Consider the following 22,906-nt stretch of genomic DNA (forward strand, 5'->3'; position numbering starts at 1 on the left):
GGGGCAAAAACTGTCTAGCATTTCAGTGATGTTGGGAAGGAAACCCCAGAGAGGCCTTGGGGATACAGCCTCAGTTTGCTCTCTGGTCCAGAGGGAGCTGGTGAAGCCTCACTGGATAACTCCAGGAGCAACTATGGACATAGAGTGTGTCCATGGGGATGAACAGCATTGCCTTATAGCTCAGGTCCCCCTGGAGGTCCCAGGGAGATTTTGATGGAAACAGGGTGGGGTAATGGAGTGGCTGCCTTATCTAGTTGTCTTGGGCACAGACTGGAGTCCCTTCCCCACTGGGAAGCGAGGTGGTGGGAGGAATCCCATGTTAGGAAGAAGAAAACCAGGGGGGAGACAGGGAAGGAACCCCAGAAAAGGAAACACAAAAGACCCCTAGACACCAAAGCCTGAGTCAGGAGAACAAGAAATGTCCCCAGGGATGTAAGGAAGGAGGGAGACAGACAGCCCAAACTCCTTAGCAGAGGTAAGGGGGCCAAAGGACCTCTCTGCAACACAACTCCTAGGAGGAGAAATCCAGGTGCAATTAGGAGACTTGAGGGAGCCTGAGGCATAGATTTTTCCAGATGTCTTCAGTTTCCCATATCAATTTTCTACACTTCCTAATTTCTAATTTATATTGTTTGCTATCTGTTTTCTTCTTTTTCCATTTGTCATATACAGCTCTACCTTGATATAACACTGTCCTTGGGAGCCAAAAAATTCTTACCGGGTCATAGGTGAAACCAAGTTATATCGGACTTGCTTTGATCCATCGGCATGTGCACACACACCTCCCGCCCCGGAGCACTGCTTTGCCGCGTTATATCCAAATTAGTATTATATCGGGTCATATTATATTGAGGTAGAGGTGTATTAGTTTTTGTTTCATTTCTAATTGCTGCCTTCACTTCACCGCTGAATCAGTATTGGCGGCTATCCTTTTTTGTGATTGTGGTATTTTGGCCATCTGATGAACCCTTCTAGAAGAACTCCCAACTTTCTTTCACATTTTTCTGTCTAAATATTTACTCTTAATCAATTTCTCTCACAATATTCCTCGGCTTTGGGAAACTGGCCGTTTTGAAGCATCAAGTATGTATGTTACTGATTGGGACTGTCCTCTGTTTCTCCATATTGGATGAAATCAGGTCATGATTATTGTTTCCTAAAAGGCCATCAACTTGCAGGCCGGTGAAAAATTCATATTTATCCATCATAATGAGGTCCAAAATAGTTATTTTGCGTTGGGTACAATACCCTTTGTGTTAGAAAAGTTGCTCTACTCCAGTGTATCCCAAACTGTGGGGTGAGCCCCTTTATGGGGTGCAGAGGAACGTTTGGAGCGGGTGCGGGGGGCCTGGGCCAAGGCTGGGGGGCAGGGAGGGAGTGCCACCCACCCCTGTTCCGAGCTCTGCGATGGCTCTGGCTCTGACTCTGGCTCCGGGCTGCAGATTCATTCACAGCCACAACTTTGGCCCCCGACCGCAGCTCCCCTCCACCTCCCCGCCTCGGCTCCAGACCCTAGTCCCAGTCCTGCCTCCACTTCCAGCTCCATCCTCAGCCCCTGGCCATGGCTCTGTTCCTGGACCTGGACCTGGACCCAGACCCGCCCCCAGCCTTGGCCCCCTTACCCCAAGCTGTGCGTCCCCCCTCATTCCGAGCCGTGGCCCCACTCCCAGCCTTGATTGACGGGGGCAGACAGGGGTAAGGGAGAGAGGGTGATGAGGAGCACTGCTCTACTCCTTTTCCAAAGTCTACTAAGCTTCATTTACTCAGGAAAAGAATGTGTTCACTGTTCAACAGCATATAACTGCCATATTTTGCTTGTGACTGAAAAAAGTGGAAAGTCATGTTTTTAAAACGTACTGGTAGATGCTGTTAATATGTCTGAAGGAAAATGTATTAGTGAGCTTTGATGTTAAGTTATCCTGGCCTGTTATAGCTGACGTAAAGAATCCATGCCAGGACACAGGTTAAGAAGAATCTAGGGCTGTGGGCAGAAGAGTAGGCCTCCTACCCCATGGCAGTGGGGTAGCAACCCTCCCTTGTTCAGAATCCTGCAAAAATGGTAGTGAAATCCTTTGTGGTTTTTCATTATCATTTCCGATGAGAGAAACAACAGAAATTAATAACCCACTTTTTCTAGTGTTTGATTATCAGAAGTATTGGTCTTTGTTGCCTTTGAATGTAGAATACAGTGTTTTTCAGGAAATAGGTAGACTTCTTCCTTTCCTTCTCAGAGAGCAGAACAAATGATGTATCCAAGTATTCAAAATATATTGGGGATAGAAGATTAGGCAGGGCTCCTACCAAATAAGTACGAATGGTCATACTGTGTCAGATCAGTGGTCCGTCTAGCCCAGTATCTTGTCTTCCAACAGTGGCTGGTTCCAGATGCTTCAGAGGAAATGAATGAAACAGGGCAATTTATCAAGTGGTCCATTCCTTATAGTCCAGTCCCATTTTCTGGCATTCGGAGGTTTAGGGACACCCAGAGCACGGGGCAATGTCCATGAGCATCTTGTCTAATATCCATTGAGTCACCTACCCACCATAAACTTATCTAATTCTATTTTGAGCACGGTTACACTTTTGGCCTTTACAGCATTCCCTAGCAATGAGTTCCAGTGTTTGACTGTGCACTGTATGAAGAAGTACTTCCTTTTGTTTGTTTTAAACCTGTTACCTATTAATTTCATTGGATCACCCTGGTTATTGTGTTTTTGTGAAGGGGTAAATAACACTTCCTTACTCACTTTCTTCACACTAGTTGTGATTTTATAGACTTCTGTCATAGCTTCCCTCCCCTCCCCCCCCAGTTATCTCTTTTCTAAATTGAACAGTCCCAGTCTTTTTAATCTTTACTTGTATGGAAACTGTTCAATACTGCTAATAATAATATTGCCCTTTTCTGTACTTTTTCCAATTCTAATATCTTTTTTGAGATGGGGCAAGCAAAATTGCAAACAATATTCAATGTGTGGGCTTACCATGCCTTTATATAATGGCATTATGATATTCTGTCTTATTATCTATCCCTTTCCTAATAGTTCCTAACACTCTGATAGCTTTTTTTGACTGCCACTGTACATTGAGTAGATGTTTTCAGAGAAGTATTCAGTGATTCCAAGATCTTTTCCTTGAGTGGTAACAGCTAGTTTAGACCCCATCATTTTGTGTGGATAGTTGGCATTATGTTTTCCAATGCTCATTACTTTGCATTTATTAATACCGAATTTCACCTGTCGTTTTGTTCCCAATCTCCCAGTTTTGTGAGATCCCTTTGTAATTCTTCACAGTCAGCTTTGACCTTAACTATCTTGATTAATTTTATGTCACCTGCAAACTTTGCCACCTCAGTGTTTACCTGTTTTCCCAGATCAGTTTATGACTCAGCTATTTACCTCTCTCTGTGAAAACTGACCATTCCTACCTTTTCTTTCCTATCTTTTAACCAATTACTGATCCATGAGAGGACCTTTCCTCTTATCCCATAACTGCTTAGCTTGCTTAAGAGTCTTTTGTGAGGGACCTTGTGAAAGGCTTTCTGAAAAATAAGTTCCGCTATATCCACTGGATCACCCTTTCCACATATTGTGGACACCCACAAAGAATTCTAATAGATTGGGGAGGCATGATTTCTCTTTACAAAAGCCATGTTGATTCTTCCCTGACATATTGTGTTCATCTATGAGTCTTTGATAATTCTGTTCTTTACTATGGTTTCAACCAATTTGCCTGATACTGAAGTTAGTACTGGCCTGTAATTACCAGGATCGCCTCTGAAGCATTTTTTAAAAATAGGTGTTAGCTACCCACCATCATCTGGTACAGAGGCTGATTTAGTAGTTCTGAAATTCCGTATCTGAGTTCTTTCAGAACTCTTGAGTGAATGTCATTTGGTCCTAGTGACTTATTACTGTTTAGTTTATCAATTTGTTCCAAAACCACCTCTATTAACACCTCAGTCTGGGACAGTTCCTCAGATTTGTCACTTAAAAAGAATGGCTCAGGTGTGGGAATCTCCCTCTCATCCTCTGCAGTGGAGACTGATGCAAAGAACTCATTTAGTTTCTCCACGGTGTCTTTATCTTTGCTGAGTGCTCCTTTAGCACCTCGGTCATCCAGTGGCCTCAATGATAGTTTGTCAGGCTTCCTGCTTCTGATATCCTTTAACAAAAAAAAATGCTGTTAGTTTTTGCGTGTTTTGCTAGTTGCTCTTCAAACACTTTTTTGGCCTCCCTAACTATGCTTTTTACACTTGACTTGTCAGAGTTAATGATCCTTTCTGTTTTCCTCATTTGGATTTGACTTCCAATTTTTAAAGGGTATCTTTTTTACTCCAATCATATTTTACTCTGTTTGACTCTTTTGCTGTTTTTATTTAGGGTATACGTATAGTTTGAGCCTCTATTGTGTTTTTTTAAAGTTTCCATACAGCTTGTAGGCATTTCACTCTTTTGACAGCTCCTTATAATTTCCACTTAACTAGCCTCCTTATTTTAGCATGGTTTCCCTTTTTGAGGTCAAATGCTACTGTGGTGGGATTTTTTGGTATTTCCCGCCCCTATCAGGATATTAAGTTTAATTATGTTATGGTTGCTGTCACTGGTTCAGTTGTATTCACGTCTTGAACCAGATCCTGTGCATCATTTAGAACTAAATTAGGAATTGTCCCTCCCATTTGGATTCCAGGACTAGCTATTCCAAGGAACATTCATTAATGGTGTCTAGAAATTTTATTTTTGCATCCTGTCCAGAGGTTATATATACCCAGTCAATATGGGGATGGTTGAAATCCCCTGTTGTTGGGTTTTCAGTTTTTGTAGCCGCTCTAATTTCACAGTCACAGTAATCATCCTGATCAGGTAGTCGGTAGTATATTCCTACTGCTATACTCCTGTTGTTCAAGCATGGAATTTCCCTTCATAGAGATTCTATAGTATAGTTTGATTCATTTTAAGATTTTTTACTCTATTTGGCTCTATGCTTCACATATAGTGCCACTCCCCCACCAGCACAACCTATTCTGTCATTCCTAGATATTTTGTATCCTGGTATTATCATGATGATACTTGTTTATTATCCTGTTATTCTGATGTTTTCTTGATTGGCTTCCCCATTTCTTCAGCAGGTTTCTCGTACATGACAATCGAAAGCCTTTGGGACTACCCTGAGTCCACTATCTATCTATCTATCTATCTATCTATCATACTTAGCTCCAGTGAATTGACAAATAATAAAAGGAACTTAAAACTAAGCACTTCATTGAGTTCCTCTCCTTTCCTCATCTTGTATACATATTTAATGTTTCAGATGTTCGTGCTGCAAGAGATCAAATGAATATTGGAGGATTACCATATTCCACAATGCCCTTACCTGAGGCACCAGCCAGACCATCATCAGTGTTCAGTCAGCCTTCATCAGTCTGCTCTTCATCCACTTCCTTCAATGGGCCTTTCAATGGTGGAGTTGTATCACCACAACCTCATAGCAGCTACTACAGTGGCATGACAGGACCTCAGCATCCATTCTATAATCGAGTAAGTAACCAATTAACTATTAAATCACACTTAGCATGATTTAATCTTGTAATATTGCATAGCTAGTCCTGTAAATGCTTAAAGAAAAAAAAAACAGACAACCCCCCACCACCTAAAAAAAACACCCAATAAAAAGGAACAATTGCAGGAAAAAATAGTAAAACTTGCAGGGATGGTCACCCATCTACTGTGATCTAATGGAAAAGCGTATGGAAAATTGAAACAAAAGGGCAAACTTTAGGGAAGATGTCCTTTTAGTTTGAGACACTATTAAATAATGGGACACAGCAGAAATTTTTTAATAGTGGGTGTATCAGGGTTGGCTTGTTTTTCAGTACACAATTACTAATACAGTTAATTTACTTGGGTGCTGTCTCAGTATGGCACTGACAAATTGGTCTGAAATCAGAAGATGAAATTCAATAGAGACAAGGGCAAATTATTTCTCACTTAGGAAGAAAAAATCAAATGTAAAACTACAAAATGGGGAATAACTGGCTAGGCAGTAGTTCTGCTGAAAAGAGTCACAAATTGAATGAGAGTCAACATATTCTGGGGAATATTAACAGGAGTGCTGTATGCACTGTTGAGGCCCCAGCTGAAGTATTGTGTCCAGTTCTGGATACCGCTCTTTGAGAAAGATGTGGCCAAAGTGGAAAGAGTCCAGAAGAGAGCAACAAAAATGATAAAAGGCTTAGGAAACCTGACCTATGAGGAAAGGTTAACAACGTGGGCTTGTTTAGTTTTCAGAAAAGAAGACTGGGGTAGGGGAGGACTTGATAATAGTCTTCAAATATAATAAGTGCTGTTACAAAGAGGATGGTGATCAATTGTTCTCCATGTCCACTGAAAGTGTAGAATGAGAAGAAGTCAGCTTCCTAATCACTGGAGATTTTTAAGAACAGGTTATGCTTTAGGTTTACTTGGTCCTGCCTCAGTGCAGGGGCTGGACTAGATGACCTTTGGAGGTCCCTTCCATGATTCTATAGTAAACAGGCACATGGAAACAGAAAGTAAAGTTGAACATATTGATTTCTGCATAGCTGCATAAAGCCACAGACGAGCTGCCCCTTCACGTAAGTGTGAAGGAACTCAGGGCAATGCGCTTGGCAAGCGAGGTGTTCCTCCCACAGCTTGTGAGCAGACGGTGCAAGTGTTGGCGGAAAATATAGCAGCGATGTTCTATGTCAATAAGCAAGGAAGCCCGCATTCCAAGATCCTTTGTCAGGAAGCCCTTGGCTATGGAACTTCTGCATGACACAGTCCATCCACACAGAGGCCATGCACCTCCCAATGGAAAGGAAACTGCTAGCAGATCGCCTCAGCAGGTTCTTCTCCTCTCACTACGAGTGTCTCTCCACACAGAGGTAATCAGTGCCATTTTCCAGAGGTGGGGGACTCCCCAGATGGATTTGTTCACCACAGCACAGAAAAAGAAGTGTCACCTCTTTTACTCGGCTGGAACAGGGGCACTGTAATCAATGCCTTCCTCCGTCTACGGTCAAGCAGCCTTCTGTATGCTTTTCCAGCAATCTCTCTGGTTCACAAGGTGCTCCTGATCGCTCTGGCACGGCCTCACCAGCATTGGTTTGTCATGCTCCTAGACCTAGCAGTCACAGCCCCGTGGATTCTCCCTCTGACTGGACTTAATCTCTCAGGATCAAGGGAGGTGCCTCCATTCAAACTTGCAGGCCTACACCTGAGAACATGGCTGAATCCAGAGGAGAGGGAGTGCTCCGACCAGGTGCAGCAAGTCTTGCTAGGTAGTAGAGCTCAGAGAGGTTGCCCTGGTAGCTTTCTACTACCTAACAGAGAGCTACTATCTGCTAGGGCTGTGCTGTGCTCCAGGCTTTGCAGCTTACCAATGTACACATCTAGTCCCCCAGTTCCCTACCTACAAGCTGGACTCCAGGTCTGGTTCTTGGCTCATCTTCATTGAACAGTGCACAGAGCATGCACTGTGATCCAATTAACTTCCTCTTATAGGGAAAGCTGGAGAGCAAGAGGTACCTCTAGACTGGTCTCAGCAGGTCAGGAAAACAGTGAGAGGAAACTAGCATTTTCAGTTTAGATTGCTGTCTTCTGTCTAGCATCAATACCAAAGGATAGGTACTGTCACACATTGGAAGTGTGTGAGACTCTCTAGCTGGTAAACATGAGAGAGAGTCCAAAGATCAGTTCATCTTACCACTAGGACAGTGGAGCCATTTGAGTTTTTCATAAACTACCCCATAGCTTGTCCCAGCTAGATAGCTGAAATACATTGGAGTTAGACTTCAGTTCTTTAGTTTTTGTTTCACTTCATTTACAGCTTCCTTGGTACGTGTATAAAGCGCACCAGTTTCTTAGTTCTTAGGTGAGGTTTTGGGAATTTTCCAGCATTTTGCTTTTGGTGAGCTTCTGTAGATCCATAGGCCTGATTCCATCACTAACTTGCCTGGTTTTCTGCCAGTTAACCTGGATGGCTACTGGGGAGCCCACACTTCCACAGTCCATGACTCGGGGGCAGCTCAACCATGCAGACTGTCTGGGCAAGGACCCCATGGCTTCCAGGGTCCATGGCTCTGGGCAGGAGTAGAGTTGAGTCCCCGGATGCTGTGCTTGGAGCCTGGAAGGCACGTTCGGTGTGATGACTTTAGCAGAGGCTCTCAGGAGTTAGGCTTCTGGCTCCGCAGCAGGGACTGTGGCAGCTCTGGGAGGCCTGCAAACCTCCACTGGAGCCAAGACTCTCAGGGATCCCTGATCTGTTGTGGAGGACTTCCCTGACTCTCCAATGGGACTCTCTGGACTGTCCCCAGGGTCCCGGGGGGGGCATGAGGAGTCTCTGGGAGTCAGGGCAACCAGCTGCTCCACTTCATTTAGGAAAAATTAAACCAAAACAATTTTGATTTTTCCAGAATGAGAACGTTCCAGAATTTCCTTCCCATGAGAAATTTCTAAACTTCTTGTTTTGAATTTGAACAGTAATTCCTTTGACATGTTCGAATTTCCCATGGTATAGAAAATTTAGAGTTTCAACCAGTTCTAGTCTATGATCCTTTTAAATCCTTAGTGATTAGATCGAAGTGTAAAATGGAGAGGCATAACAATTGCCAGCAATAGATGAGTGCTTGCCACCTACTGATAAAGTGGTGTACTGTTCTTTGAATTTTGTCCATGGAACACTCAGAACTTTGTCATGTGCAGGATTACAGGCCCAATAGCACGGATCTATATAGATGCTACAGCACTGTCAGAGAACAGCTATATGATGGTAAATAATTTTTTAAAAATGTTTAAATATAAAATATGTATGCAGTGTAGCTACAGTCATGTTGTTCCTAGGATATTAGAGACACAAGGTGGGTGAGCTAGTATCTTTTTACTGGACCAACTTCTGTTAGGGAGAGAGGAGAAGCTTTTGAGCCACATAAAGCTTCTAGCTCAAGAAAGCTTCTCTATATGGCTCAAAAGCTTGTGTCTCAGCCAATAGAAGTTGGTCCAATAAAAGATATTTCCTCACCTACCTTGTTTCTTTTAATAATATAAAATAGGAATTTTCAAAATGAACATATGTACAAAGTATAAACATATTCTGAAAAATTATGGAATGGTTTCAAAAGAGTCTTGGTTCCTGGAAACTAAGGTAGATTATTTTTTATTTTTTTATTTTATTTAAACACATCAGTCTTAAATTGCATGGCTCTGTAAGAAAACTGAGAAGGAAAATAGTGAAAAAATAATTTTAAAGGCACACTGCAGCACTTTTATGAAAATATTAAAAATTGGGATCAGACAACACATTAAATGTGTAAACTTTAAAATTACAAATGTATTTACAGGTCAAAAACAAATACATTGCAATGTTTGAAAAGCAGTTTCTACCTATCCTATCTGCATCATCAATTGCAGGATTCCATATTTTGTACGTCTACAGTTGCTGTATTTGCATAATGCATTGATGGATAACAATCCAATCATAATTGGGGTGCTGGTGTAGTTGGTGGTATTGTCTGACGGTCACAGATCAAATACAGAATACTAAATTTGGTCATGGTATGTAAATAAAGGGGAAACTGTTTTTGAATACTTTGTCTGAAAACGGGAAATGTATTCGTAATTTTGAGGTCTTTATCTACTTTTGATTACCAATGTATGAGGCAGTCATCTGCAAGACTAAGCACAGGTCTGGGAGGCAGGAACTCCTGAGTTCTAATTCTGACTCAGCCACTGGCATGCTTTATATATTTTGCAAGTTACTTAACATTTGTCTCCTTAAGTCCCGTCTGTTTGTTTATAAAAAAAAAAAGAGAGAGAGAGAGGGATACTTGCCTGATCCACAAGATTGATTAGCAAATTAGTATTTGTTCTCCACATTATATTTTTCAAAGCAAGAAACATTTAACAATAATTTTAGTAAAAACATTGTTTTATTGTAATTTACATTGATTTAAAATATTTTTGTATTAAGAACTTACATTTTGCATGCTTGTAGCTTTATAGCATCATAATATGCTTTAAAAATGCAAAAATCTAAACTAAAAATTGAACGTGATTGTATTAAAATACTTTAAAAATAAAACAATCAAAAACTGGTAGCTTTAATGTCTGGTCTCTTATTTATTAAAAAAAAAAAATTGGATGCAACAAGCATCCTATAGTCAAAACTTCCACTGTTATGTGCCATGCACTGCATTTTCTGTATAGTTCTATAGATATCCAAGTATGATGAATATTATGAAGTTTTGCCAACTGTAGTGAGCTCTCGTTCCCTGTAATTGAAAGTTGAAGAGCTTTGTGATGGTGAAATTAATAGAAGGGCGAAGCGTTTTTTTTTTATTGCTCTGTCCACTCCTCCTGCGCTCTTCCCCCTCCCCCAGACATTGCAATGGGACTTTCAAAAGTGTTCAGCATTCACCTTAAGCTGTTCCCCTTTGAAATCAATGCTAAAACTTTCATTGGTGTCAGTGGGTGCAGAGAGGTCAATACTGAGCAACTTTGAAAAGCTAACTGTAGAGCTTTTGATTAAGTAAAAGATAAATAAAGCTTTTAGTATTTGTAATTTCTAACTTTATTAATTGTAGCATTCTTAAGCAGAAGTTGTATTTTGTTGAAATAACTTTTCTTTTGATTATTATTACATTTTGATTTTGTGTAATTTTGTCCTTTTTTTTGTTACATGTTTCTTTCCATAGCCATTCTTTGCCCCATATATTTACATGCCAGGGTACTACCCTGGCAGTTCTCATCACATCTCACGTCCATCACTAAAAACGGGTTTGTCCAGAGATCAGAACAATGGCCTAGTAAGTATTTTGAAGGACAATTAAAATACTAACCTAAAAAATAAGAATACTGAGTAATACAGCAGTAAGGTTGTTAACTGCAATATAGTAATACACATTATATTTTTATAAATAGATTTAAGAAATTAAGGTATTGCTAACATGAAATGTAAAATGTATTTTGTTTTTACTTTTAGTAAATACCATATATAGAGTGGAAATTAATTCTAACATCCAAAAACCAAGATTAGAATAGTTTTTACTGACACATGGGATAGGCAGGATAACTTTTTAGTGAAAACACCTATTTCCTGCTACCGTAAATAACATGATGTGACTTAGCAGTATGACACAAACATCTGTACTTGTAAATTTATATCTCACTTTGCAAAATATTGTAAAACACTTCTATATAGATAATATATATGTATAATATATAACGAAAGACTAGGATAAAATATAGTTGCATCCTATTGCTTTGCACAGAATGTGGGATATCAAAAGGCCAAAATAAAATAATTATAAATTAAAAGGACCACTTATTTTAAATTGTTTTAATTCAAACTAAAACAAAATACATTTTATGTTCAGTATACATCAGTTGTAGTTTTATGTTAAAGTACATATGGTTTATATCTTACGTTTACATTTCAAAAGCAAAAATAAGTTCTATGCTTTTTTGTAGGTGCATATAGAAGTAAAAATACAATCCCTTTTTAAAGATTTTCATATTTTACTGAAATAGATTGGTGTTCAAAAGAGAATTTAGAACTGAGAAAGCCTAAGAAAATAAAAGCCTCATTTGACAATCACTTTAATACTAGAATATTGATGCCTTTGGGCATAGCTTTAAAATATTTTAAAATCTTTTTTAATCACTTCAGTAAAAAGAAATATTTCTGTTGAATAATGTATTATTATTAGAGTCATTTCCATTTATTGTTTACTTCATATTTTTCAGCCCTTAATTATTTTACCCAAACCATAATATTTTGTTGTTGTTAGGATATTATCAAGGAGGATGCTGATGAGGGGCTTTCTTCACCCACAGACCCCTCAATGGTAAATGAGTAGTCATGTGGTGTGGAAATGTAGCATCTCATTGCATTGTCAGCAGTAATGAGTCTGCATTGATTTTAACTGCAGTTCACTAACACTGCATCAGTGGCTTGGTGGGCAAATAGAGTAGCTGAACACTAATAAATGTAGTTTGTGAATGAATTCAAGAGCTAATATTTTACTTAAAGACCTACTGTATTATTTTCCCCTTAGTCTCCCCTGATCTTCTCAGTAGCTATGAAGTAGAGAGTCTTCAGCTAAGAGTACAGTGTCTTCAGTCTTCAAAAGCAGTTCCAGGATGGTTAAAAGGAGTGGGGAATGGCAGTTGGCCATTCATAATTTAGTTTTTAGAACTGAATGGCTGAATCCTATCCTCTTCTCTTTTGTTCCAATATCCTAGCATAAAGCTGCTGCAGTTGTTACAACATGAAGCAACTTTATATGAAAATAACAAAAATCTGCTATATACGGTAACTCCCCACTTAACGTCCTCTCGCTTAATGTTGTTTCGATCTTATGTCCCTGCTCAGTTACAGACCATGCTCCATTTAAAGTTGTGCAACCCTTCGCTATAACATCGTTTGGCTGCCTGCTTTGTCCACAGTTGGCAGCCCCCTTATCAGCTCCCCTGCGCGCCCCCGCAACGCCTCCTGCCCACCAGCAGACGATGTGGATCAGCGCCTTCCCTCCCCCACCCCCCGCCTCCTGACCAAGGCAGTCAGATGGCTTGCAGCGTTCAGGAGGGAGGAGGCAGGAGCGAGGGCATGGCGCACAGGCTCCCCCTCCCTCCCCTGCCTTCCGAATGCTGCGGACCAGCTGATTGCTGCAGGCAGAAGACAGGGGAGAGAGGGGGGAGCCTGCACGCCAAGTCCTCGCTCCTCCTCCTTCCCTCCTGCCCCCTGAATGTCACAAGCCAGCTGATTGCCATGGCCAGGAGGGAGGGGGGAGGAACGAGTCCTCCCCACCTTCCACCTCCCCCCAGCGGCCAGCTGGCTTGCGGTGTTCAGGAGGCAGGGGAGGGAGGGGGAGTCTTCGCGCTATGTCCTTGCTCCTCCCCTCTCCCTCCTGCCTCCTGAATGCTGCAAGCCAGCTGATTGCTGTGGGCAAGAGGGAGTGGGGAGGAGCGAGGACGTGGCATGCGGAGTAAATGGGGAGGGGAGAAAGAAGAGGCAGGTAAAGGGTGGGGACTTGGGGGAAGGGGTGGTGTGGGTGGGCCAAGGGTTGAGCCCCTGCCCCTGGTGCTTGCAGAGTAGGGGAAGCTGCTGCTGCTGCTGCGCAACGTGCTTCTCCTAGCCTACAGCACCTTCAGCCTCCTTGCCTGCCTCATTGTCTCCAGTGCCAGTGGGCTGTGCCTGTGTGAGGTAAGGCGGGGCACCTCTCAATTATAGTTCTGTACTATACTGTATGGCCAAAAAAAAATACCCCCCCCCCCCCTTTAAACGTTCATTCTTATAGGGAAATTGGATTCGCTTAACATCATTTCACTTAAAGTTGCATTTTTCAGGAACATAACTACAACGTTAAATGAGGAGTTACTGTATCATAATCATATTCATGAGCTAGCATGTTAAGGTCTACCGTTTACTCATGAATAAGTTAATCTTAGAATTTTGTGTTCTACAACTTTAGTCTTTATTTCATTATAAATATTTATACAAAGATATCTTCCTTTATATGTGGCTGTTTTAACCCTTAATTATGGAAGTCAATAGGAAACCATTCCTGGCCATCAAGCTCTGGTGACTGCCAACACAAAAGGGTTAACATAGTTTTAACCATTTTCTTAATTGCTTTATCCTGTTATCTGCAACAGCCTAAATGTGTTACTTAAGGTATTTTTTGTCTTTCACTGATGCAAGAAAAGGTTTGCATAAACGTCTTTTTTTTTATTATTATTATGCAACAATAGGAAAAACAAGAATTCCAGCATAATTATGGCAATAAAGACCAAACCTGGATTAAAATAACATGAATTAAGGATTTCATAGGCATAGAATGTTTCTCATTTTTTAACTAATGCTATTGAACCTACATATAGCAGCATTCAAGATCATATATTGTTCTGAAACCCTGTAATATTTTGATCAAAATGTAACATTAATGAGGTAGTTAAAACCCTGATTCTGAATTTTGTAGTGCTTGTGAATTATTTTGTTTTAATACTTGATTGTCTTCTCCTCTGCTGTGTGTGAAGGAGGCTGGAAGGGCCCTGTTATGCTTCCCTACCATCCCTAATCCTCTGAAAACCCTTCCACAAGTAGGCTCTGTCAGTCAAGGTAATACTGACCTTCCTGGATTTCTGGCTGAATTTCTGTGGAAGACAGAAACAATATTATTCAATGTCTTCGTTTTCCATTGATTTAACCACGATGGAAAAAATGAACTGTTTTCATGCTTCCTTTGAGTATGAGATGAATTCTTCAGAGTTGTTACAGGCTCAATAGAGGTATCTGAGGCACTTCAATTATCCACAAATGATGGATACAATAGACTATAATAATTCTGTCCGAGTATTTAGGGAGTCCTTAATCCATGCATTTTTGCCACTGTATATGATGATAACTTTTACTTATTCTTTAATGCATGGATCCGTGCATGCAAAATAATTCAGTGTACTAACAATCCTTATGAATTTTTTAATGAATACCAACTACTGTGAATGGTTTGGTGATCTAATAGGAATACCGCATGGAGGATTAAAGCTCAGTCTTGATTCCTGATTTTGGCATGACCTAGAAGAGTTGATTTATCTAGCCCTAAGTAGAGAAGAGAAGCTCCCTTGACTTGCTTTTTAGTAAGCTTCTTTGGCCAATGCAAGGAGCTGGTATCTCTGAAAGACCCGTTTTTTCATATGGGTCAAAAATTCTGTGAATTGGCAGAGCTGTGTGGAGAAAGTCTTGTCTCAGTGCAGGAGGCTGAAGTTAAAGACTTTTCAAGGTCCCTTCCAGCCCTACATTTCTGTGATTCTACAGTTGCACAATACCTCTTCATGCTTTGTGGCTCCTGCCATTGATGTCAGTATGTCAATAAAGTTAACCAGTTTTTTAACCCAAAATCTTAGAGCCTGATTCTGGTCTTTCCTACACCAGTGTAAATCTGAAGCAACATCATGGAAATTAGTGGACTGATGGTAGTGTAAAACTCATGTAATTATAATCACATGAGTTTTGTCTTTTTTGTGCATTATGTTGTGCGGAGTACATTGTAGGCACTGTGTGAGTGCACACACTTGTGTATATATATTTCAAACTTGTATTTTGTATTCCAGCCCTATCTAGTCCATAATTTTCATGGTTTTCTGGAATAGTGGATAAAGAATACTGTTAAAATTCCCTGCAGGTTTAATGCTGGTTCTCTTTAGTAAATTAACTGATTTGGGGCCTGATCATGTGCCACTGAAACAGAATGGAAGCTTTGCCACTAACTTTAGAAAGTGCAGGATTCGGCTTACAGGGTATTCTTATACTGACCCTAGCTGTACTTTTGTCTTGGAGTCTCCGAAATATCTTTTTCACAACAAATGTAGTATTCTTTAGTCTTCCAAAATCCAAGTAGATAGGTAAGCAGTTTGTTGTGCCAGTAGAGTATAGTGTGGTATTTTTAATGAAACAGTCTTAACTTTTGTTTTCCAGTAGCACTCACGATTTTCTAGTCACTCTTCTGACAGCAAAGAAGGCATAATCTCTGCCTAGTCTAAACAGTTTGTCACCAGATGGTAATATGAACAAGATCTATGTTATCTGTTATGCTTATAAGAATCACATGGGATCTTTTCAGGGGAAAAGGCAATATGCTGCATTTATTGAAAATATAACAGCATATGCATTCAATCACACACACACACTGGTCTTAAAGTTACCAGTCTGTCATAGTTGAAGTCAAATCTAATGGCCAGTTAAATAGAGCACGTGTGAGGAGCTGGGCTCTGTTGATCACGATCTGATGCTCCGAGGCTTTGCAGGACGGAACCCAGAGTTCTATGGCAAAAACCCCAGCTTTATACTTGTAAATTCCCACTTTAATCTATGGATTTTGCAATGTCATTTTGTAATCATTAGTCCTTAAATGGTGTTTAATCTTGGGGTTTTCAGCTGTTATCTCTTACTTGTTGTCTCCCTTTGTGGGGGGGGGAGTGTTTGCCTCACCTCTGAGGTTGTTAATGCTGCTAACTTATTTAGCATCAGATAAAATGGATGTTTTCTGATTGTTTCCTGCTGTCTCTCCAAGTCTCTCACTTCTTCTTGACCATCTGGACATTTGTGATGGCTGTCACACTCATCCTTAACCATGCACACGTCCTTTACTCACACCAAACAGTTTTACAGAGAATTTCAGACAGGGTTACATTTTAGAAAGGGTTATATGGTTACTAAAGGGATTACAAAGGAACCTTACACAACTTTGTTTACAATGCAGATAAGAAACAAGACGTTATAGCAAATTTTATTAAAGTAAATGTTTGAAATGAAATATACACAGGTTGAGAGGGAAGGTACTGTACATCTGGGGTCAGGCTTGGGTTATAGAGGGTTACAGATATCGTTTGCAAGGATGAAAAGATACATACATATCACATAACCAGCATAGACCCAGATTGAGTTGCAAGAGTTTTTAAAGTGTCAGTGGATAAGTGGGCTCAGGTACGCCACCCATGGAATGAATAAGGAGTCCAAGTCAATATCAGTGGAGCGGATGGGTAGGGTGTGTCCCTCGGTCCATCAGAGAAGGAAATGAAAACTTATCCTAAAACAAAAGGTGACCATAATCAGCCATAAGAACTGTTCTGGTCTGTTCCTGCCTTAACATCAGTTCAGACACAGGCAGCCTGTCTGCTGTGTTTCTACCAGTGACCCCTTAGGCCATTCCTTTCTGCTTTTCAAAAAGGGTGCTGGCAGGCTATGGTTAAATCATATATCAATACATTAATACATGCTGCATTATTATATCCTTCATTCTAAATTATCCAAAATACAAACATAAAATCCTACTACTACATATCTACCCACATATATCATGAATCAAGTTAGCATTACTAATTGCACTTGTTAGGATGGAGCATGCCTCAACATAATTGTATTGTTTTAAAGATGTTTTCCCTGTTGCATGAAATCAGTGCCTTGAGGCATATAATGTACTTTCATTGAAGTGGCCCTAAAATCGACCTGTGCAAATCATGTAATTATGCATAAACCCTGCGTATCCTTTAAAAATAATGGAAGTATTTTTTTAATGGATAGGTCTTGGTATGGTCGAAGGATGTAGCCTGGGAAGTTTGTCACTTATTCTTGCAAATGTTGTTAATGTGGAATTAATCCCCTTAGAATGTGGACTATAAACCCTATCACTATTTGTTCTCAAAATCTACCTTTTCACTCTGTTTTCCTTGCTTAGCTATGAGGACTTCAAAATTATTCAACAAATAATGGTGTAACCTAATTTTGAAATGACAAAGGAATTTTAGGCTGCAAACCAAGATTATTCACAGTAAAAATGATGCAGATCTTCCCTCTGTCCTAGGATATTAAACTTCAACACGTATTCATCTGCTTTTTTATGAGTACAAAAGGAGCAAGTCACTTATCAGAAATATCTATCTTAAATGTTTTATTGCAGTATAAAAAAATCTCACTATACTAACTTTGTATCATAAAGCTAGTTTTACATTCACTGTTTTAAATTAGATTAATATGAATGTCAGTTACATCTTTAGACATTTTTGATGTTTCACTTTAAGCTTCTGTCTTTTCATTCTGTTTTTGTCCCTTTCTTGAAGCTGTGTAAATCTGGGTTAAACAAACAGAAACAGGTACAGCAACTTTCTATGAATTGTCGTTCACTTATTTGATGGAATCATTGCAAAAGCTCTTGATGCTAGGCTGTCTATAAATTAATGCTCATTACTAGCCCTTAGGTTTGCTTTGACAAGCTGCTTTTAGCTTTTGCATGGCAAATATTTTTCAGTGTAATGTTCTCTAAGCTGAAAAATGTCAGTTTAAGTACAGTTTTAATTCACTTACATGATGACATTATCCCTAAAGCAATTACATTATTTATTCTTCAGGCAGTGTTTTTATAAAGAGTGATTTGGATTAATGTGTATTTATTTCAAATAGTTTATACTTTAACAAAAATCTAAATATTTTAGCATTTTTCTCATATAATTTTTGATAGAGAAAAATGCTTCTTTCTAAACTAACTCTTAATGCATGCAGAAATAATGACTTGCTCTTTACTGCTAAAATATTTTGATTTAATGCAAGAATGCCTATTTCATCTTAACACTGTGTGAAATTTCCTTTTTTCTTTCTTTGTGGTAATCTACAGATACTATATTTGATAGATTCACTGTTCACAAACTGTTGAAACTGTTCACATTGTTCTTAGAGTATTTATGTTAGCAACACCATTATAAAATAGTTTTGGTCATAGTTTATGGCTGCCATTTTTCAAATTATAATAGATTTTTCCACTAAAGTATAATTTGAACTAACCAGTACATTGTGATTATGGGTGGATTAACCTAGTTCATGCTTTTCAGCATTTCTTATTCACTATATTCATTGTAAGAATATTGTTGAGAAATCACACTAGAATAGGAAGAAGATTGGAATAATATATCCAAATAGCTCTAAACATTTCTGAATTGTGCTGACTACTTGGATAAAATTTTAATATCAGAATGATTAAAAATGTTATGATCATTTTTTGTTGCCTTTTTGGACAAGTTTCTCAAGCAATCAAGTCGAGGTAAAAATGTAAGTTTTAACTAAGAGAATCAAAAAATTATTTTTGTTGTTTGCCTTCATGTTAGATTGCAGTTACCCTTTAGAACAGAAATGTATTAGTTTAAAAAAACCCATAATCTATAGTTTTGTTAGTATTTAAATGCTCTATTTAAAACTGTTTAATTTTATTCATAAAAGAAACTGGAATATATTTCACTATTTACAGACCGTGAAATAATTGAGATAATTAATTGTAAATATCAAAAGTGAGTGTGTGGAGAAATATTAGCCAAAACTATTTGGTAAGTAGGAGACTAAGAGAGCTAAAAATGTAAAAGTGATTATAAAAGTTAAGTATTGGAAAACATAAAGATTACATAAGAAGGGAATACAAATAATGCTCAAGTATTGCCCAGTGTGCCTGCAACAGCCTCTCTTCTTGTATACCTAGTAGCCTCTCTATTGTTTGAAATCATAAGAGTAGCCATACCAGATCTGACCAGTAGTCCATCTAATCCAGTAGTTTATTTCCAGGAGTGTGCAGTGCCAGATGCTTCAGAGGAAGGTGGAAGAAAGCCTGTAGTGTGGGCAGTTACATAGTTCAGAGGGAAAGCAGCTTCCTAACATTAATCAGTTAGTGATTGGCTTTTACCTTGAAGTATATGAGGATTTATATCCTTTTAAAAAAAAGTAAATTGAATATTGTCTAGTGTAGCTGTAGGTGTTCTCATTATCAAGAGTAAATGTGATTCTTTCCTTGAATCTTTTAAGCTCTTTTAAAGGTCTCTTCAGCTCACCTTTGAAAGTGAAGTACTTAAATAAAGAGAAAAGAGAGAAACACTATACAGAACATAAATAAATTCATCATTGTTTACAAAGAATTACAGGTAAACCCTGATTAACTGAACTGTAGTTAACCAAAGCACAGTTTTGCATCTCAGAGTTTACCTGTGTGATGTTGAGTTTCTAAGCTTTGAAGAAGTGATGGACCTCCACAGGAGTTTAGCTTCAGTCCTGTGGGGCCTAGATGTTCCACAGTGCTGAAACCAAAATTCCATAAGCAGGAACTGTGAAGGCTAGGTGGGTGCACTGCTAATAGAACTAGCATTTCTGATGACTCTAGGGACGTCTGGAATAACCAGATTACAGATAGAGGGCTCTGCTTGTACCATCTTTCAGAAATGTCTCTTCCTGCTCTGCACTCTCCGTCCCCAGCACTCTGTTCTGTCTTGCACACAGATCTTAGATTTCTGTGCTCAGAACTAAGCTTTGCAAGAGTGTACTCTGTTCCTGCAAAATTTAGGGTCTTTTGGCGATTAACATCATTTCTGCATGAGCTTTCGTGGGTGAATACCCACTTCATCAGATGCATGGCAAAGTGGGTATTCACCCACAAAAGCTCATGCTCCAAAATGTCTGTGAGTCTATCAGGTGCCACAGGATTCTTTGCTGCTTTTACAGATCCAGACTTACATGGCTACCCCTCTGATACTTGACATCATTTCTGCAGAATTTCAAGAGTTCCACAGGGCTGAGCCCTTTAAGTAATCCTATGATTATACAGAGGTTTTGGATGTCCTCTGAGACCTCTGAATAATAATGAGTTTGTGTGTTGGGTTATGATGCCAAAGGCAGAAATTAGTTTTCTAGAAAACAAAGAGGAAGGATTGAAAACCTGAAGTGTCACAGCAGAATGTATAATGATAAAAGTAGGGTAGCATTTCATCCTGGAGCCTCTGCCAGTCAATTGCAATCTCCAGCTGCTAAAAGTCTGGTGGTGCAGTGGGGCTAAGGCAGGCTCCTTGCCTACCCCAGCCCCACGCCACTTTTGGAAGCGGTCAGCATGCCCCCATGGTCCCTGGAGGGAGGGGTCTTTGCGCGCTGCTCCTGCCCGCAAGCACCGCCCTCGCAGATCCCATTGGCTGGGAGCAGGGAACTTTGGCCAATGGGAGTTGTGTGTGTGGTGCTTGCAGGCAGGAGCAGTGTGTGGAGCCAGTGCTCCGCCACAGGGGCATGTTGACCGCTTCCGGGAGCGGAGTGGGGCCATGGCAGAAGGGAACCTGCCTTAGCCCCACTGCCTGAGGTAAATGCCACCCAGCGAGAGCCCGCACCCCAGCCCTGAGCTCCCTCCCAGAGCGAGCACTCCATACCCCCTCCTGCATCCCAACACTCTGCCCCAGTCCAGAGCCCTCTCCTGCACCCAGAGTCCCTGCCAGCTTGCACCCCGTCCCAAACCCCTGCCTCAACCCGGTGAAAGTGAGTGAGGATGGGGAGAGTGAGAGACGGAAGGAGGGGGGATGGAATGAGCAGGGTAGGGCTTCAGGAAAGGGGCGGGGCCTTGGGGAAGGGGCGGGGTAGATCCTGGCTTGCACTTAAATTCAAAAAGTGATCATGGGTGTAAAAAGGTTGGAGACCACTGATGTAGTGGTACCTTTAACTATTTAGATGTTTATAGTTTACTATATATGGAATGCTTAAGGGTGTCTTTGGAAAGGAAATATTTCACCACAGTCTTATATGGAACTAATGCAATCAAAGTTGTTAATCATGCTTGATCCAAATGTTTGCACATGGACAGGAAGATGAAATCTAGATATACGGTTAAATTTCAGTTATCCAAAACTCCCTGTTAGCTAAAACAAGGTCACAATACTAAGAACTGTTAACTATGTTTATTATCCAAAACGCCAACATTCAAAATTATTTGAGTTCCATTACATTTGATAATTAAAGTTGTACTGTATAGCATTCACTCATAGACGGCACTTTTCAAGAACTATGTTCTTTTGTGAGTAGAATTAACTCTTTCTGTAGTTTCCCAATTATACTGATATTTTTACATTTTTATTACCACTAAATAAATGTTACAATATTTTGAAACTTCTCTTATTCCTTTTAAATATCTAGAAATACATTTAATGTTGAAATTTCTTTCAGCAGGGGTCTGTCTTGGGTCTAGTAACTATCCAATATTTTCATTCATTACTTGGATAATTGAATAGAGAGCGTACGTATAGTATTTGCAGATAATACCAGGCTGAGAAGGGTTGCTAACACTTTGGAAGTCAGGATTAGAATTTCAAATGTCCTTGACAAATTGAAGAATTGGTCTGAAATCAACAAGATGAAATTCAGTAAAGACAAGTGCAAAGTACTACACTTAAAAAGGAAAAATCAAATGCACAGCTACAAAATGGGGAATAACTGGCTAAACAGCAGTACTGCTGAAAAGAATGTGTGGGTTATAGTGGATCACAAATTGAATATGAGTCAACAATGTGAGAGAGGCTAATATTCTGGAGTGTATTAACAGGAGTGTTGTATGTAAGACATGAGACTTAATTCTCCCACTTTACTCAGCACTGTTGAGGCCCTAGTTGAAGTAGTGTGTCCAGTTCTTGGCATCACACTTTAAGATGTGGACAAATTGGCGAGTCCAGAAAAGAGCAACAAGAAGGATCAAAGGTTTAGAAAACCTGACCTGTGAGGAAAAGTTAAAAAAAACTGTCCATGTTTAGTCTTGAGAAACTAAGATTGAAGGGGTATTTGATAAGACTTCAAATATATTAAGGGCTGTTTAAAAGGAGGACTGTGATCAGTTGTTCTCCATGTCCACCAAAGATAGGGCAAGAAATAATCATCTGAATCTGCAGCGAGGGAGATTTAGTTTAGCTAGTAGGAGAATAGCTATTATGGAATCCCCATCGCTGGAGATTTTAAAGAACAGTTTAGACAAATGCCTCTCAGGGATGGTTTAGGTTTACTTGGTCATGCCTCAGCATTAGGGTGCTGGACTTGATAACCTCTGGAGGTGCTTTCCAGCCCTAGATTTTTATGATTCTGTTATAGAGAGCTATACTTATTTGCTTCAGTGTGTGCTCTTTGTCTCTTGTGTTTTTCTGTAAACCATTGTGTCACAGTGTCTGGAGTGGTTCATGAGCATTAATGCCAATTTCAGGGCAGACTGTCAAGAAGCAGGGCAGAAACTCCAAACTGGGTTGTATTTCTATAATTAGATTTCACCAACCCAGTAAGGAATATGAACTCTAAAGCACTGTAACAGCCTTAAAACAGAGTCAGAGGCAGTCCCCTTGATATTCCAGTATATTTTGCTGGCCAGTCAAGCTGGACTTAGTGATAGTTGATCGCTATACACCAAAGATCACATTGTTCCGAGTCCCAAGAGAGCAGTCACTTACCTCGGGTCATTTTGTACTTCAGATCTCTCTCCAAAGACAATGCTTGTAGCCAATCCTGTAATAAAGTAAAGATTTTATTGACTAAGAAAAGAAATGAAAATTATTACAAGATTAAAGCAAGCAAA

At 39.8% G+C, this 22,906-nt stretch overlaps 1 protein-coding gene across 4 annotated transcripts in view; it reads left to right on the forward strand.

Moving 5' to 3' along the window:
• The window catches only part of KIDINS220 (kinase D interacting substrate 220), a 166,326-nt gene that overhangs the window by 123,516 nt on the left and 19,904 nt on the right, over nt 1-22,906 (forward strand). Inside the window, exons 24-27 of one of the 4 annotated variants that reach the window (XM_032795179.2) lie at nt 5,308-5,534; nt 10,709-10,819; nt 11,804-11,860; nt 17,631-17,663. In XM_032795179.2, coding sequence (XP_032651070.1) covers nt 5,308-5,534; nt 10,709-10,819; nt 11,804-11,860; nt 17,631-17,663 — 428 coding nt within the window. The remainder of the gene's footprint in view (nt 1-5,307; nt 5,535-10,708; nt 10,820-11,803; nt 11,861-17,630; nt 17,664-22,906) is intronic. The other 3 variants (XM_032795180.2, XM_032795181.2, XM_032795183.2) reach the window with 3 other exon arrangements.

The sequence above is a fragment of the Chelonoidis abingdonii genome, chromosome 3, assembly GCF_003597395.2.
Source record: "Chelonoidis abingdonii isolate Lonesome George chromosome 3, CheloAbing_2.0, whole genome shotgun sequence".
NCBI classification, from domain to species: domain Eukaryota; kingdom Metazoa; phylum Chordata; order Testudines; family Testudinidae; genus Chelonoidis; species Chelonoidis abingdonii.